This window comes from Echiichthys vipera (genome assembly GCF_963691815.1).
Source record: "Echiichthys vipera genome assembly, chromosome: 18".
NCBI classification, from domain to species: domain Eukaryota; kingdom Metazoa; phylum Chordata; class Actinopteri; order Perciformes; family Trachinidae; genus Echiichthys; species Echiichthys vipera.
In genome coordinates, this window is record NC_139843.1 from 5,277,133 (window position 1) to 5,295,380 (window position 18,248).

General features: G+C 40.0%; 1 protein-coding gene across 1 annotated transcript; it reads left to right on the forward strand.

Annotated features, from left to right (window-relative positions):
- Positions 1-4,069: 4,069 nt before the first annotated feature.
- Positions 4,070-15,006, forward strand: gucy2g (guanylate cyclase 2g; the record flags this gene model as incomplete). Its single annotated transcript, XM_083932142.1, has 22 exons — positions 4,070-4,432; positions 5,445-5,793; positions 5,885-5,994; positions 6,162-6,344; positions 6,430-6,574; positions 6,713-6,848; positions 6,939-7,042; positions 7,162-7,328; positions 7,436-7,576; positions 7,850-7,933; positions 8,037-8,141; positions 8,483-8,554; positions 8,941-9,109; positions 9,227-9,379; positions 10,216-10,393; positions 11,697-11,837; positions 11,963-12,155; positions 12,731-12,905; positions 13,045-13,143; positions 13,886-13,977; positions 14,693-14,800; positions 14,926-15,006. The coding sequence occupies 22 exons, from the start codon at positions 4,070-4,072 to the stop codon at positions 15,004-15,006; spliced, it is 3,348 nt and encodes a 1,115-aa protein (XP_083788268.1).
- Between the last annotated feature and the right edge of the window lie 3,242 nt (positions 15,007-18,248).

The window sequence follows — 18,248 nt, forward strand, 5'->3', positions numbered from 1 at the left end:
AGTTGTTCTGACGTGTTTTTGTAAATTTTCCTTGTGGGAAACTCATTTTTCTAATTATTCATACACCACATGAACGCAGCATATATTTAATATTATTATAGTTTTGCGTGGACTGCAGACTGACGACCACTTTATGGATCCAAATAAAGAATATGCCCCAGATGGTGACACGAATGACAATAACAATGACATACAGATTTTTTTAGCCACTGTAAAACCCTCATTTGATAAGTATATTATTGCGCTATTACTGAGTTTATTATTATTTCAAATGCAACCGCTCTCCTACCTGCTGTTGCTCCTCTCAGCTGCTCCTCTCTGCTCCCAGGTGACAGCACTTAGGTGTGTTCGCACACAGCAGATCCTCTTCCTGTGCTCTGAAGGGAAACACACTGAGAAGGAGAACTCGTAAAACTTCACTTCTGATGAGTCAAGAGGAACCTTTGAGCCTGACCTCCGCTGATAAAGACACACGACCACAGACATCTGAAATGGTGATTGATGGAAAAAAAAAAAGTCAGGAAAGCCGAGAGGCTGCAGCTGATGAAAGGTCAACACTCTTATCTCATGTTTCTCGTGGTCAAAGTGGGGTTAGGATCGAAGGGAAGAGATTTCTTGAGGTGACGATGATGGAATCAGCTGGAATTCACTAGTATTAAGAGCTTTTACTAAAGTAAAAGTAGTGATACCACGCTGCAAAATACTGTTACAGGTGGATGTCCTGCATTCAAAATATTAAACCAGATAAATCCACATTCTGCTCTGGTCGACACTTCTGCCATATCTAAACTACCACGCAGAGGTTTGGGGCTAGGAATTAAAAAAGGGCATTACATTCATTACCTAGTCTGCAAAAAAGAGCGATATGGATCATTGATAAGAATGGATGTATTGGGATCACACAAAGTTATTATTCTTAGGGTCAATCGATCTTCAGACAGCACAAATAATATTAAAAGCAAAACTATGTTTTATTGGGTATAAGTCAGAAACTGTTACTTGAAAAGAGGCCATCGTTTAAGGGGAACATTTAATGTGCGTACAGGGAAGTACAGCGTACAGCCTCTGTGTTTCTATTTGAAAAGTAAAACTGTGGAAGAGTCTGAATTGGGAGCACAAGGGACGTCCAAACATACACCTGTTTGAAAGATGGGTGAACGGGCCCACCGGGCACAGGGGCCCATAAACTCAGGGGCCCTGACTCATAAAATGTTGCTGAAAAAGCCCAAATAATCACAAAGATGCTAAATGACCACAAACACACACAAAAGGACAACAAAGAGGAAAAGAAATGGTGTCTATAGGGATGCAAAATGACCATGAAGAGATGCTAAATGACCACAAACACACACAAAAGGACAACAAAGAGGAAAAGAATGTCTACAGGGATGCAAAATGACCATGAAGAGATGCTAAATGATTGAAAACAAAACAAAGACGTGCTAAGTGATTAAAAATGTCCACAGAGAAACAAAATGACAACAGACTCTCAGACAACATAGAAATGTAAAATGTCTAAAAACAGATGCAAAACCACCACAAAAATAATGCAACATTACTAAAAATAGGTGAAAACAAAAAACATCGAACCTGACAACTCTCGTTAAAACAACAATAGTAAAATAATACAGTAATACATATTTCATAAGATAATGCCTCATGGAGCTGCCGGTGTAACAGCGGTTTGAACAGTCGCCCCATGTAAAGAGGCTGAAGGTCCTTGAGGCAGCGGCCGCAGGTTCATCTCCGGCCTGCGGCCCTTTGCTGCATGTTTCTCCCTCTATCAATGAATTTCATGTCTGTCCTATAAAATAAAAAAGGCTTGAAAAAACTGCCAAAACAACGCCTCATTTGCAGATTTAAACATGGCTTTTTCAGAAGGGGGTGAAACAGAGCATGTCAGAGGGTGAATACAGGAATATTCAGACAGACAGGATGAGAATATTAATAATAATAATAATAATAATAATAATAAGTGTTTTAAACATTAGAGCATGTTCTAGTAGTTGCTGAATATGGGACCTTTAATTTATTTGAATGAAAATACCTGTAGTCTAATTAGTAAGATGACAAAAAAGTTGAAATATATTGACTTTTGTTCACATCAGAGACACGTCAGTGCAGCAGCTTTTAATGCCTCATCTGATGGTGAGAGCAGAAGATAACCTCACATTTGATCACATGAGTAAAGTGAAAGTTTCTGGGGAGCAGGCACCCTTGAGACGTTACAATATACAGGTGAATGAGACAGGAGTGTGTGTGTTAGCCACAATAAGCTACTGTTCATTTGAGAAGCAAGGCTGCTGCAACCACAAAACCACTCTTGACTTGATGGATGCTTCTAACTGTAGAACATTTTAGACAAGGGAGCTTCTTCCAAACCCTTTTTGCATTGACAGATGCATGAAGTCAAACATTGTTTGTGCTCTGAGCTTCATGTGTTCACTAAGCAAATACAAACAAAGCTAATAACACGCTGCCTGGTGAGAATAATATGATTCTGCTGGACAGTGCGCTGAAGGTAAAGGTTCATTAGGAGAAGCTTTGAGAGGTTACCTGGTGGGATTAACAGAGGTGCTTTAGGGCCATGTCTGAGCGGGGATCTCCTGGGGGTAAAAAAGCAGCCGAAGCCAGCAACACCACTAATGCACAACCTGCCGGCCTGTGGTCATTAGCACCTTAAACTGCACACAGGTGTGTGAACTTCCCTGTGCTACTAAGCAAGGCTCAACCTGCTCCCTCTGGTTTGTGCAGGAAAACTCCCAGGAGGGCCACGCCACAGTTTTCACTTTGGAGTTTGCTGCATTTCTATTTGTTATAATTGAATTAGCTGCAAAAACAACCAGAATACACATCTAGGTGTTTATTGTGTGTTTATTTTCCTCTTATTCACTGTAGTGTCTTGTAAACAAGAATACATTTGACGATGTATATCTTGAAAGGACGTTTTTTTTGTCACTGAGTCTGAAATCTCCACTCCAGCCGCACTTACAGACACTAAACGTTACAGTTTTCCTCCTATCTATACTCTGAAAACCTGTGATTTGTCAACAAAACTAGAAGTTCTTGAACGTTGCTTTATCCAATATACACATTTCTCATCTGTACATTTATGCTCACATTTCATAAGATAATGCCTCATTTGCATATTTTAACATACAACAACAAAGAACTTGTAATACAAAACATATTTCTCTCAACGGGATGATAAAGTTGTGTGTGTGTGTGTGTGTGTGTGTGTGTGTGTGTGTGTGTGTGTGTGTGTGTGTGTGTGTGTGTGTGTGTGTGTGTGTGTGTGTGTGTGTGTGTGTGTGTGTGTGTGTGTGTGTGTGTGTGTGTGTGTGTGTGTGTGTGTGTGTGTGTGTGTGTGTGTGAGATGTACTTTGACTCTGGATTTATGAGCGATAAGACTGGATATCTCACCTTTAGAGTTTCCTGATTTATGGTCCATTTATCTCGATCCAGCAGTTCAGTACTGTACTTAAGTACAATTTTTACTTAAAAATATATAAGTATAATATTTCTATTTTATGATACTTATTACATCGACTGCACTACATTTCAGAGGGAAAAATTGTACTTTTCACATTTATCTGACAGCAAAAGCTACTTTACAAATGAATTATTTCGTTTTTAAGTAATATATTTTATAAAATCCAACTCAAATCTAAGTATGATAAACAAATTTTGAAATAAAAGTCAAATTTATGAGATTAAAGGTCCTAATTATGAGATTTGAAATGACAGAAAAGTCATAATTATGAGATAAAAAATTAAAAAGGATGAGATAAAAGTTATAAAATAAAAAAAATCTAAATTATGAGATTTGAAATATGAGATAAAAATCATAATAATGAGAAAAAATAGAAATAAAAAGCTGACACAAAAATGCCCTTAAAAAAGTCATGGAGAAAAATGAAAAGAATTAAAACAGATGACCCTGATGCCCTCTTTAGACCTCCCGCCTCCCCTCCACACATTTACATCTCCTCCTCCCTAAACATGCCCAGCACCACCAGTGAAGTATTTAAACCCTGTGACATGAAGCAGCCAGTGTAATGATATAGTGATGTGGAGGGTGGTGTATTCTCCTGAAATGAGGCACATCCTGGTGCTGCACTTCACACTTGCTGCTGCTGCTGCTGCTGCTGCCGTCCGTAACGACACCAACGGGTTTCACAAGCTGATCATCGGCTTCCAGGCCCCCTGGAATATGACCTTCCCCTTCAGCGCCCTGCGGCTGGGCTCGGCCATACAGATCGCCGTGGAGAAGGTGAACACCAACCCCTCCTTCCTGGGGAACTACACTCTGGATTTCGTGTACATGGACTCGGACTGTAATCCCAAAGTTTCCCTGGGAGGATTCATTCACCAGGTGTGGAAGGAAAACGTGTCCGCGTTGTTTGGTCCAGCGTGTCCTGAAGAAGCCGAGGTACGATTCCCGTGGCGTGGAAAGTGAAAATTCATGAATTATTTTTGTTTTTGTGTTGTTCTCAAGTACAAATAGTATTTCCATTTTCCTCTATCCCACTACAGTTCACAGGGAGTTGTACTTTTTACTCCACTACATTTATCTGACAGCTTTAGTTACTTTAAGTATAAAATTTGAAATAAAACAAAGGATCTTTACTTGTAATAAAGTATTTTTATAGTGTGGCACTGCTAATTTGCTTTTGCTGCTTGAGTAAAAGAGGAATCTGGTCCTGACCGCCTTATCCATTAGTGATCATTCTTCTTGCACAGTTTTTTACTTTTAACTTGCTTTTCGATCACTTTACACTGCCTCCATTAGCACATAATGAAGTGTGTAGTAGTTCTGGTGGCTAGACTATCACTACTCTTTATTCCCGTGTGTATCGTGTTTTGTATGTGTCGTATATGCTACATGCTATCAATTCCCAAGATGTCTGACTTTCCATGCAACTATCTGAAAGAGTGCAAAAAAACAAAAACAGTACATATCATACTCTAACAGCGCAGGGTGAGCAGTCCTTCCCAACTGCCTCTTTGTGACACCCCTCCCCCTCAGCGTCAGATACTGAAGCTGTGCATTCACTCATGATCTGACAGTGCAGCCCCTTCTCGCAGGACTCTGTGGAGGTTTATGTGTTTATTTGTGCATTAAACATAAACGTTGTGAAACTATGAAAAAATAACATTTGATTCCATTGATTCACTGCTTTGCCCGGACTGAACAGAGCTCTCTCTTCTCTCTGCTCTCTCTCTGCTCTCTCTGCTCTCTCTCTCTGCTCTCCCTCTCTTCTCTCTCTCTCTCTCTCGCTCTAAAAATGTTTGAGAGAAAAAATGACATATTAAATGTTGTACTTTAGGCATTTTAAATACAAAACTAATAGCTCTGACATATTGTATCTTCCATCCAGCAAATTACAAAACACTCAAAATAAAGTAAATACAAATTTCATACAGCCCATCTCTGCTTCCAGGTCACTGGTCTCATTGCATCGACATGGAACATCCCAATGTTCAGCTTCGTGGGACAATCCTCCAAAATGGACAACAGGGACATCTACGATTCCTACATCAAAGTCGTGCCCCCTCTTAAAAGAGCTTCGGAGGTCCTGATGAAGACCCTGGAGTTCTTCAGTTGGAGTCACGTAGCGATGATAGGAGGGGGGTTAGATTCAAACACTTGGGACAAAGTTGACGCTTTGTGGAAAACCATTGAAAATCCACTGAAAGAAAGATTCAAACTGGCTGCTGCGGTCAAGTTTGACACCAGCAATCCTCAGCTGATTTATCGGAATGTGAAGTTTATCGCAACAGTCGCCAGAGGTGAGACGGAAAGTCGTTTTCTTTTGGCTCTTTATAAAAAAACACATATAACGTATGATTTGGCTACTAAACGTGTCCCGTTGTCTCCCAGTGATTGTGGTGCTAACAAACAGCGAGGACTCCATGGCTTTGCTGCTGGAGGCGGAGCGACAGGGTCTGATGAACGGTGATTACGTGTTCTTCCTGGTGCAGCATTTTGAGGTCAGTGGCAGCGTGGTGAGTAAAACTTTACGTACAACAGTTACACACACATTCAGTTGAGGTAAGTTGTTGGAGAGAATCCAAACTCTGGATAAGGACTGAAAACTTCATTTTTTCCATTGTCTTGTTCTTAACATATATATCGTATTTAACTTCTTCCTCATCAGGATAACTTGTGGAAGTATGCCCTGAACAACAGGATGAACCAAGCTGCCATTAGAGCTTTTGACATGACCTTCATCATCGGCCAGAAGTCCTACGAAGGCTACGAGTATTACGACTTCTTCGAGCAAGTTTTTGAGAAACTAAAAGGACGGCCGTTTCAGAGCAACCTGACGTCTGAAAGAGAGGTAAGCATCCATCTTTATTGAGAGGTTGCAATCAGTAGTTATTCTGCTATGAAGTCAAATGACAGATACATACGTTTGATTTCAGGTGAGCCCGTACGCTGCCTACCTTCACGATGCCGTGCTTCTTTACGCGATGGGACTGAAGGAAGTCCTCAAAGATGGCAAAGACCCTCACGATGGACGGCAGCTTATGCGGAGATTAAAAAATAAAGACAACATTCGGTTTTATGGTTGGTAGCTGTGTGTTCCTAAATCTGTCAAATAAACACAGTGGAGTATAAAGTAGCAGAAAGTGGAATCGCTAAAGTAAAGTCCAAGTTTGTCAGCATTGTACTCAAGTATAGTAAATGTACCACTCATCATTACAGGTGCCTCTGGTCTAGTCCACTTTGACAAAGAGGGGGAGAGAAATTTGGACTATTCCATTTATGACCTGCAGCATACAGGAGATGTCACCAAGTTCGTACCAATCCTGCAGTTTGACAGTCAGACCAAAGCTCTCCGGTAAAATATGTATTTAAATAAATGTACTATCAAACAATTTTTTGATAAACACATTTTGGGGAAATCACACACAAAAAAATGTAATTTCAGTCCAACGTCTATGTTTACTTCCGTGGTCTGGCCGAGAGGGAGACATCCTTCTGACAAACCAGAGTGTGGTTTCAACAATGAACTCTGCGAATGGCTCATAAATGGTAAAAGTAACCAAATACAACAATTATCTCAGTTTTAATGTTTCCTTTTAGACCACTCATAAAACAAACACTCAGGCTAAACTAACCACCGTGTTAATTAATGTCTTGATGGGACGCAGACATCGCCCTGCTGGCTCTGCTCGTCACCTTCCCTGTCATCGGCGTGCTGGCTGTTTTGTGCATCGGAGTCCTCATTCTGCAGAAGTTACGACTCCAGTTGAGGCTCGATGACTCCTATTGGTGGCTGATCAACTACAGCGACATCACAATCATCAGGGAGCAATCGGTAGGAGCACTCAAACCGAAAAAGAATGAAAGTGCATGAGCATGCATCTGTGTGTTCGCTTGCACGGTTTTGTGTTCACTGGCTCGTTCACTGCCCGTCTCCTCCAGGGAATCCAGGGTCTATCTCTGAGCACCACGGCCAGTCGCAGTGTGAGCAACAGCTCCCAGTCTAATTTCTCCTACAACAGCTTTGGCCTGAAGGACCAGACAGGGAGAGAACATGTCTACACCACCATAGGTCTCTACCAGGTACCAGAGTTTTAAGTGAGCCTGTGTAACTTTTGCTGAACAAGTGACACAAGGGAGACCCTTCCGGTGGACCATGATGGGGACCTTATTTTGGAAAAACAGCAGAAAATCTTTTTTTTTTATCCTGTTTGAATCGTGCAATGAATCAATCATTTAAAGGGATAACTTTGCAAGTCAAAAAAAGTCTCCATAGACCTTATAGTCTAATTATAGATTAATGGTGAGTTATGTTTTCATGTTTTACCCTAATTTATGTCATGTACATTCATACAGGGAAATCAAGTGGCCATCAAGTACATCAAGGACAACGTTAACCGTAATTTCCAGACACCTTCAAATATCGCAGAGTTCAATCTGGTAAAGTTCCTCCTGTTGTTCTAGATTATTCTTTGAGACATGTTGAATAATGAAATGAAATGGCATTGATGTGTGCCTAACCATCTCAAACTCTTCAAGACAGATGAAAGAGATGAAACATGAGAACTTGGTTCAGTTCTTTGGTGTTTGCATCGAGCCACCGAACGTCTGCGTGGTTATCCAGTACTGTCGGAAAGGCAGTCTGAAGGTCAGTGTGTCAGTCTTTACTGCATGTACGCACTCTTTTACTTTATATTGTGAAGCATCACTGCAGAACAATATGAGTCAATATGCTGCCATTGAAATACTGGGTTAAACCATGAGGCAGAAAATGACCTAAAACAAGGGGGTTGTGTTATTTGTCTACATTACTTTATTGGTTATTGACCCAAACTAAAATGGTTTCAAAGTATCTTTAAGCTTACAAGTATTGTGTTGTTTTTAATACATATGCACATCAACACTGGGTGAAAAATAACCATATTTGAGAATATTAATGTGTGTACTAAGATATTTAACTTGAAAGTATTGCTGTTATTATTTCTGCAGGACGTTCTTAAGTCTACAGATGTTGAGCTGGATGGGATGTTTAAGCTATCCTTTGCTTATGACATTGTCAATGTAAGTCAGTTCATTTAAACATCATTGCATACAACTAAAGTGTCACATGTCATCATATATATATATTTTTAATTGTTGGAATAAGCTGATAAAATGTCCACTATGTTTAGTTTTTTGTAGAATATCAACATACTCCCCTCAGGTTGCTAAACAAAAAGTAAATAATGAGGAGAAGACCTCAGATCTGTTGATGGTAGCTACAATATGACCCTAAATATACCTTAAATTTGGATAATAAAGCTTAAATGATGTGTCACAGAAAAACACAACTACGTGCACAAAATAAAACTTAAATTTGGTGTCAGACCCTTAAAACACAAATAAACTGCAGTTACAGTACAGGGCTCGGAAATTCATGTCATCGGACATGTTCGTTTGTGTTTTAGGGAATGGAGTTCATTCACAAAAGTAACATGAAATCTCACGGGAACCTGAAGCCCAGCACGTGTCTGGTGGACAGTAGACTCCAGATAAAGCTCTCTGGCTTCGGCCTGTGGGAGTTTAAACACGGGAGAAAAAACAACATTGTCTCACCAGAAAACCTCAATCATGAAGGTCAGTGGGTGCAATTCAACTTTTCCAGTAAATCTGTCATCTCAAATGTATTTGTGTCAATGTTTATGCACAGCATGAAGGAGAGGTTAACACGTGAGGTGATTTGATTTGTTGTAGAGCTGTACTGGACAGCCCCTGAGCTTCTGAGACAAGTGGGTCAGGTCAAAGGGACCCCCAAAGCGGACGTCTACAGCTTTGCCATCATCATGTGGGAACTCATGTACAATTCTAAGTCTGGCCCGTATCATGAGATCAACCTGGGGCCCAAAGGTAAGCACGATAAAAGGCCTTTCACTCATTTTCTTTAGTCACTTTCACACAGTGGTAAAGACAGAAATACACAGAAATTCACACAGAAATTCAGTCGATCACATTTACAATCAACTGTCTAATCTTTCTGACATGCTTTAAAGAAGCCATGCTAACAGCTCTGTGAGACTGCACTGAGGCAGAGCTGTGTTTTGAGCTACATGCTGACATCCAGTAGGCAATTCGAAGAGGCATAAGGGGGGATGCCTTACCAAAATGCATCCGGCCCCTTGTTAACCTGCCAGACCCCCTCTCCACCCCCTAGTAGCAGAGAGAGTACAGGGACGGAGGGTTTGTTTAGTTAAATCCGAGTTTGTTTGCCTGACTCATTGATCCTTTACTCGACCATTCTACGGCCCCGACCATGGCTCTGAAATATCAATAGCCTAAATGCTCTTTGATAAAATCATGGTTCCGTCCGTGGTGCTGAAGTAGCAGGCAGATTTGTAATTGCGACCTCTTTCACTGAACGAAACGAACACAGCCGTCCTCAGTGTAAATCAAGCATGAATGTTTGTACCAAATTTCACGACAATCCTTTCAATAGTTGTCAAGATATTTCAGTTTGGTCAAAAGTGGTGGATGAGCCAACAGTGCCATACTGCTAGCCTGGTTAAAAAGACTTCCAAAACTACGATGAGTCCTGCTTCACACTACATCATGGCCATGTCTAGATGTAGATAGTTAAGGTTAGGCATTGACATGAATGGTTAAGGTTAGGACAGGTTACCAAGAAGCATGTCTCGCAAGAGCTTTCGCAAATCTAGGGTTACCATCTAGTAACTTCTTTTCTTCAGAGATTATCATGCAGTTGCGGACACCTTTCCAAGGGGAATTTCTCCGTCCAATGCTGTCAGACGAGCTGTGTGAAGAGAACATCAACTTAATGCTGAAGGCCTGCTGGAATGAAAACCCTGACCACCGACCGCCGTTTGCTTCTATACGGAGACAGATGAGGGACACCAGCCCAGACAGGTCAGGCCCAGATTTTCAATTTTCTTTTTCCTTACCCATAAAATGCTCTAAAATGCTGTGACAAAATAAATTGTTCCCCCTGTCTCTAATTTGCCAGCAAGTGCAGTATGTAGTATGATTACACTTACTTGTTTGTTATAAACTAGAGAGCATTCACAGAGCACACACCTTCACCAATGCCGTAAAATGGGCTTCGAGATAAATGCAGTGACTGAATGTGTGCCACATTTTCACTTAAAGCATCAATGTGTAGGATTTAGGGGGATCTGTTGGTAGAAATGTAATATTCATAAAAATGTTTTCACCACCATATTACCGTAACCTGAAGCTTTCATGGACCCCACCCATAGACTGCATAAAAGAGATGGACGTAGCCACCGCCTCTAGTTTGGCATTTTGCCTGTCGATATATTGTTGTTTTTTTAAACCAGACGTGACTGGACTAGGGGGTGGAGCTAAATGCTAAGCCAGTGCTGATTCAATGGCCCTGTGCTAAGCTAAATGCTAAGGAGGGAATCTGTTTTCAACTGGCTGATGCAAGTCATCTGGCAGACTATTCCAATGCTGCAGTGATACAGAGCCTCTTTAGCGTTACCAACACTAGCACTAGCTAACATTACCTTTGTTAGCAAGGTGCAACTGGACACTCATCAAGTCATCTTTAGGCCATGTTACAATTAACTTTAATGAAGTGAAAACACACTGTGAGATAAAACCACAAGACCCAAAAACAAGTTCACGGCTGTTTTAATGTGTTCACAAGGTAGCCACGTCCCTAAAGCATCCCCTGCATTATAGTCTATTGTACTTTAATTGGGACCATCATTCACACAATTAACATTGTGCATAAACTCATTAGGGAAAATGTTTACTGAATCAAATGGGATGTATACTAATTTTCTCATTGACTTCTATAAAATCTGACTCCTTTTTTGGAGACTCTTTTGAGCCGTCACATTGCGCTGTCATGTTTTTGCACTAGCCCAGAACGAACAAACCAAACACCAGCTCTTAAGAGGGCCTTTCACATGTTTACGTACGTTGTAGTTTCTCTACATGCTTGAAAAGGGAGAGGTATTCAGTTGGTTGCGTTCTGCAATCCCACTGCTAGATGCCACTAAATTCTACACACTTCTCCTTTAAGTTAGAGCAGTAGTGAAGGAGTCAATAGCAAACATGGTCAAAAGTATCCATGTGCTAAATGTTGAGGATAAAATGAAAATTTGAAACATCCTGTTCACTAACAAACAAACTCAACCCCAAAACTCCTTAAAGCAGGTGATCATGATTTTCTGTACTGTAGTCATGCAAATATACTGGATAATATGGTGGAAAAGTTGGAGAAATATGCAAATCACTTGGAGGAGGTGGTGGAGGAGAGGACCAATCAGCTCACAGCAGAGAAGACCCGTGCAGATAAGCTTCTCTCCAGCATGTTACCAAGGTAACAGATGTTAACTGCATCAAAATGATCAACGCATTCACATTAAAAATGACCACGGTGGCACCCGGTTGAATGGGCGACCATGACTACATCCCTCACATTGTCAGTGCTGTCGCTGGTCGCAGGTTAATCGCAGATCAGCTGATGGCGGGGAAGTCAGTGGAGCCGCAAAGCTACGATATGGTGACCATCTTCTTCTCTGACATTGTCGGCTTCACGTCCATGTGCTCCGTCAGCTCTGCGATGGAGGTAGTGACGTTCCTCAACGACCTCTACAGCCTCTTTGATGACATCATCAAGAAGTACGATGTCTATAAAGTAAGTCACGCTAAGCGATTGAGTCATTCAACTGCATCGAGGGGAGTGCAAATCTCCAAAAATATCTAGACTATAGGATTCTGTAGGTGACTTTCACACTGTTTATATTGGTTATAGGCACGTGAATTTTATTGCAGATTATCAGTTATGATTACGAGGAATGTTCGGCATTTTGAGAAATACACTTGATTGATATCCAACTCATGTCTGTACAGTAAATATGAAGGTATAGCCAGCAGCTGGTTAGCCATAATATAGGGCACCAAAAGTAAATCAGCTTATTGTCTCACGTCATTTTCCCACTTATTAAACGTTAAAAGTTGAACTCTGCTTAAAGTTGAAGGTGTATCTAGAAAACGCCCCTTGAGTCTGGTTGTAGGCTGCCAGGTTGCGGTGAAACATGGAAAAAACAAGAATGTTGGCAGGTATGCGTACACATCTTAGCTCAGACTGGAAACATCTAACTTAGCTTAGCATAGAGAATGGAAACAGCAACCGTCCATAACACTTTTGCGTGAAAAAAACTTCCCGTCACTTTCAAATTTGTCTGTAAAAGCTTTATGCATCTTTACTAGGTGGAAACAATTGGTGACGCATACATGGTAGCAAGTGGTTTACCCATCAGCAACGGCCACCAGCACGCTCTGGAGATATGTACAATGGCTCTGCATTTCCTGAGCGCCATCAAGGTCTTCAGAATCCACCACATGCCTACTGAGAGTCTCGCCATTCGCGTTGGTATACATTCAGGTAAAAAGACAGTTTCTAAAAAGATGAATTGCAAACTGTTTGGTTTTGTTGCTGCCTTCTTTTTCACGTTTTTACTTGAAATTATTTTTTAAAAGTTTAAATCCGTAAATACTAAACAGTTTGTTGTTGGGTTTTGTAGGTCCAGTGGTTGCTGGGGTTGTAGGCACCACGATGCCTCGCTATTGTCTCTTTGGTGACACGGTGAACACAGCCTCTCGCATGGAAAGCAACAGCTTACGTGAGTGAACTGAGGAACTTCAATGAGGTTATCAGTTTTGAATAGAACCGCATGTTCAGTAGCATTTTTAATATTGCCGCATATCGAAAAACATATACCCTAATGTCAATAGATATCGATATTTCAAATATTTGCAAAACTACTTATAAAGTAATTTGGTCCAAGTCTCAAGTCAGTCCCCAGTCATTTTATTTTTGGTTAAAGTCAAGTCACTTACCTGCAGTATCCGGTCTTCATAAAGAGAAAACACAAGGTATTACTTCCTGTCTAATAGAAAGTATTATTGGCCAATTTATCTGAACTTATCACGAAGTAGGAAAATTAATTATATTTGTATTATAATTATTGATATACGGTGAAATAAATGTAATCAAAACAAGTTTATTTATTTCTTGTAAATGCCCATGTTTTACTTTTGATATTAACTTTTGCTAAAGGGTTAATTAATGATATCAATTAGTATCTGGCTAACGTTAGCTAACTGTTTAATTCTCAAGTCCAAGTCACCAAGTGTCAAGTCCGCATCTCTGCTACTTTGCGTTTAATACTAAAACAGCTTTCATGCTAACTGGTTAAACAAAGATGGTGAACGTGGTAAATATGCCCTGCTAAACATCAGCACGATAGCATTTAGCTTTAGCATTGGTATTATTCTACAGCCTCAAAGAGCAGCTAGTGTGGCTGTAGACATTTAGAAGCATACCTCTAACACGTTTGCCACTCTCTTCTGTTAATGTTACAGCCCTGAAGATTCACATATCTCAGTGCACTGCTGACATTCTGGTTCAGGCCGGATCGTTTGAGATGGAGGAAAGAGGGGAAGTGGAGATGAAGGTGATTTAAGGGTCTGCGTGTTCCAATCAGATGTAAAACCACAGAAATATGAAGCAAATAAATCCAGCAATCAATTCCTCTCTAGCAGTTGAGGAACAGACATAGTGCACAAAAGACACGTCTCCATGCTTTGTGCTACCGCACTTTCACCAACTCTCCGCAATATGGTTTATACAAACCGGCCAAACCCATTGGCTTCACTTGCCAATGTCCTTGGTAGCCTTAGTGCGTCAAAAGCATGACACTCACAAACTCACGTAAAACTATGTAGTCAGGTTTAGGCAACATCACGGATGGGATTAAATAAGTGTGTAACATAACGACAGTGACACAACGGAGATGAGCAGGACACAAACAGCAGGCTCTTGGGTGAAAGTCCTGTGTTTGTTTGACCTCACCCCCGCCTGCCTTCTTACGCTTAAATTTGGCGCTTTTAATCGGGAAGAACTTGCTCTGAGCATCCAATATCACCACGAACGCGTTTCCAGTTGAAAGTGTGTTTGTGCGAAAGTTGTATTAACTGTCAGGTTTTTTTGGCAAAGGTCTAGATGGTAACCCTAGATTTGTGAAAACTCACAAAAACGCTCACAAGACTTGCTTCCCAATGACCAACTTTCCTTAACTATTCAAGATCAATGTCTGACCTCGACCAACTCACGTGTACAGCCTCTTTTTTTAAATGTCATTCAATTTTAAGTCTGTGTGTCCACCTCAGGGTAAAGGATCTCATAAGACCTACTGGCTGCTGAGCAAACAGGGATTTAATCCTCCTCTCATTGCTCACAGCTCTCCACCGGTGGACAGTCTCAAACTGCAAACAGAGGTACAGTTAACGCACACATCACAGAGACGAGTCAACATCCAAGCGCAGAAAGTAAATGTAATGTTTCACGTAGAGCGGTGGTGTTGTATTTTCACCTGTTTGTGTTTGTGTCGTCTCTGCTCAAGAAACTGGGAATGGCCAGAGCTGCTGAGAAAAGGGCCCAGAAAACCCTGACCAAAGCTATGATGACAACGGTGCACATTTAAAGACACGGATCGAAAGAATATCTGAAAATGGACGTGAAGACTTAATGTGGACAGAGTCCGGAGGGACAATACAGCAGACACTGGAGAGACTCTTGTTTAAAGACGCAGAAGATGCTTTTTAACTTGGTGAGAAAGTCGGTGAACAGACAACTTTATATTTTAAAAGTAACAGTTTATAAAAACTTGTGAAAAAGGCGCTGACTGTTGAATTTCTAACAATGACATTTATAATGTGTTTTCTTATAACAGACAATGCTGTAGACAATCAGAAATTTAGTTCTAGGGGATAAAATCTGGAATAAATGAAATATAAGGAATAAATGAAATCTGGAATAAAATCTGGGATAAATGAAATATAAGTAAGTTTAGCCATCAGGGCCCCTAATCTCTAAATATTTATCTTCCGAATATTAAGTTATTCTTATTTGTTGTACTCACTTTTACTTATTGAGCATTTTTAATTTATTTATCTTAACTAATGTGTTAGAATTAGTCTTCTTAATTGCTATACACTTTTTTATTCATATTTAACTAGTATTATTTATTTATTTAAATCTTTATTTATCGATGATTTTATCTATTTTGCACTTAGAATCATGTATTTTACTCTTAACATTTCTTCACTTCCTTGTTATTTTTCTATTGATCCACGCTTTTACTTCACCTTGTTTTATTCAGTCCGTGTTTATTGAGTTCTGTTGTATAAAATGTTGTTTTTTTTTTTAAGTATTTGTTTGGTTTTGGTTTTTATTAATCTTTTTATTCTGTGAAGCATGTTGTGTTGCCTTTGCTGTGCATGAAAAGTGCTACAGAAATAAAGGACTGAGATAGCCCTACAAGTTCCAACTGCTTTCCTCATACTGTAAGTAAGTTACCATATCCAAGAAAAGATTTTAAAATCAGATGTACATCGCTGATTTAACATGAAACAGAGAGTCATATGTGCCGCTGACTCGTCTGGCAGCTCTTTAACAATTAGCAGGTATCCACGCGTGATTATCAGACTACAATAACCACGGCTGATAGTGAGAGGTGCAAATGCAAACCAAACAACACAAGAACAGCATTTCCCAAATTGTGCATGAAAGGAAGGGTGTTATTAAAGTGTAATTCCAGCGCAAAATCCTCCTGTGGTGTTTTTTTTCAGCACTTACAAACATCAAATAAGCCATCGAGACAGTTGTTTTCATGTAGCAACTATAAACGGAGAAATCCGGTAGAGATGCTAACAGCCGGACGTGGCTAACAGGGATTAGCTCAGGGAAGTACGGTGAAGGCATTCAAAGGTCTTTTTTAACCACTAATGCTGCTGAAAATAACAGCAAACCTCTGCAGCAGCATGAGAAGAGTCCCTACACACAAAACAAAGCACCAATGGGCTCCTTCCTTTGGGATTGACTTTGGTAATCCACTTGAATGGACTTTACTATGAATAGAATAGAATAGCCTTTATTGTCATTGCATTTGCATACAACGAAATTGGAGTGCTACTCCCCCTTGGTACATTTTTAGCAAAAATAATATATAATAAAAAAATAAACAAAGTATAATACAAGCAATAAACACACAATATAGTATAAACAATATAATAATGTGAATGGGGAAACAGGTGGGAACAGTATAGACAGATGGGTGGAGAACAGAACTATACTAAAATAAAATATGTATATTTAGGGTGGAACATGTTATTATTGCACAAGAGTTTTAAGTGGCTTTTTTAGGTTTAAAGTGACTTTGTTAAGTTATTTAGATTCTAAAATTTTAATCTGATCAATGTGATCAATATTTGTGACATTGAGGTAATTTGTTACGTTGTTTTATTTTTTGTTATTGACTGCAGTGATAGCTCTAGAAAAGAAGCTATCTCTGAGTCTGTTTGTCCGTGATTTTTGTGACCTGTAGCGTCGGCCTGAGGGTAACAGGTCAAACAGGTGGTTGCTGGGGTGAAAGGAGTCCTTGATGATGTTTTCAGCTCTGCTGAGGTAGCGAGAGCTGGCAATATCCTCCAGGCTGGGCAGAGGGCACCCGGTGATGAGAGGAGCTGGTACAGGGGCCAGTAGGTAAGTCTTTAAAACACTCTTTTAATAAACTCTGGGTTCACTAACTACGTTGTTGCTGCTTTGTTTTGTGTGTAGGGACTCTTCTCATGCTGCTGCAGAGGTTTGCTGTTATTTTCAGCAGTATTAGTGGTTAAAAAAGACGTTTGAATGCCTTCACCGTACTGCCCCGAGCTAATCAGTGTTAGCCACTTCCAGCTGTTAGCGACTCTCCCGGATTTCTCCGTTAATAGTTCATACACGAAAACTGCCTCGATTTGATTAATGTGTATAAAAGAAGTTTTCTCTTGTTGTCTTTGTTACTGTATTATGTTGCTTGTGCCAAAAAAGACCATGGCAGGATTTTGTGCAGGAATTACACTTTAAAGGACAATTCAGAGTTTGGACGACTGCAAAAGACAAAAAAGAAGCGCGGGGAAAAATGTGGTTTTCCCACTTTCATGAAAGATTTTCTTAATTACTGGCAACTTCTAACTTTTTTACAGATTTTGAATCTGCTTTTATCTCTAAAACTCTTTGTGAAACACTACACGTTAAGAGCTACTTCAAGGTGTTTCTGGAATACGGGCCTACAGTATATTTATGTTGATTGTATTGCAGTCATGTTGAGAGTCTGAATTTACGGACTGAATAAAATAGTTTACTTATTTTCCAACATTGTGGAGATTCCCAAAATGTTATCAAAAGGTTTGTGCATTATTAAAAACAACAGGGACCAGGATCACTTCTTTAAAAATGTCAATCTTTAATGTAGAAAGCAGTGAAGTAATGTACTTCTCACTCATCTTCAACCGTAATGTACTTGACATTTTGAAAGATTATCCAAAAAGCGTCAATTGATGTGCTAATTACAAATAATATCTGTGAGAGAGGGTGAAGATCTTTTCATGAAGGTGTGACATGAATGTAAGATTTTACTGCACGGTTGATCCATTTACTAAACCACAACATGTGTTTATGAGGACCAGAAGCAGGAGGAATAGTGAAGTGTCTGTGTTGGAAAAAAGGGAAAGAAAATACAGATCGGATCAAATATCGATGAAAGAGAAACAACTTTCAACAGGATTAGCTTTCAATTAGTTTACGTTTTGTAATTCTTCTTCCAAAGATAGACTGCATGGTATCATCTCATGCTCATGGAACTGACACGGCTCTCAATATTAGACTCTAAGTTATCAGTGCATC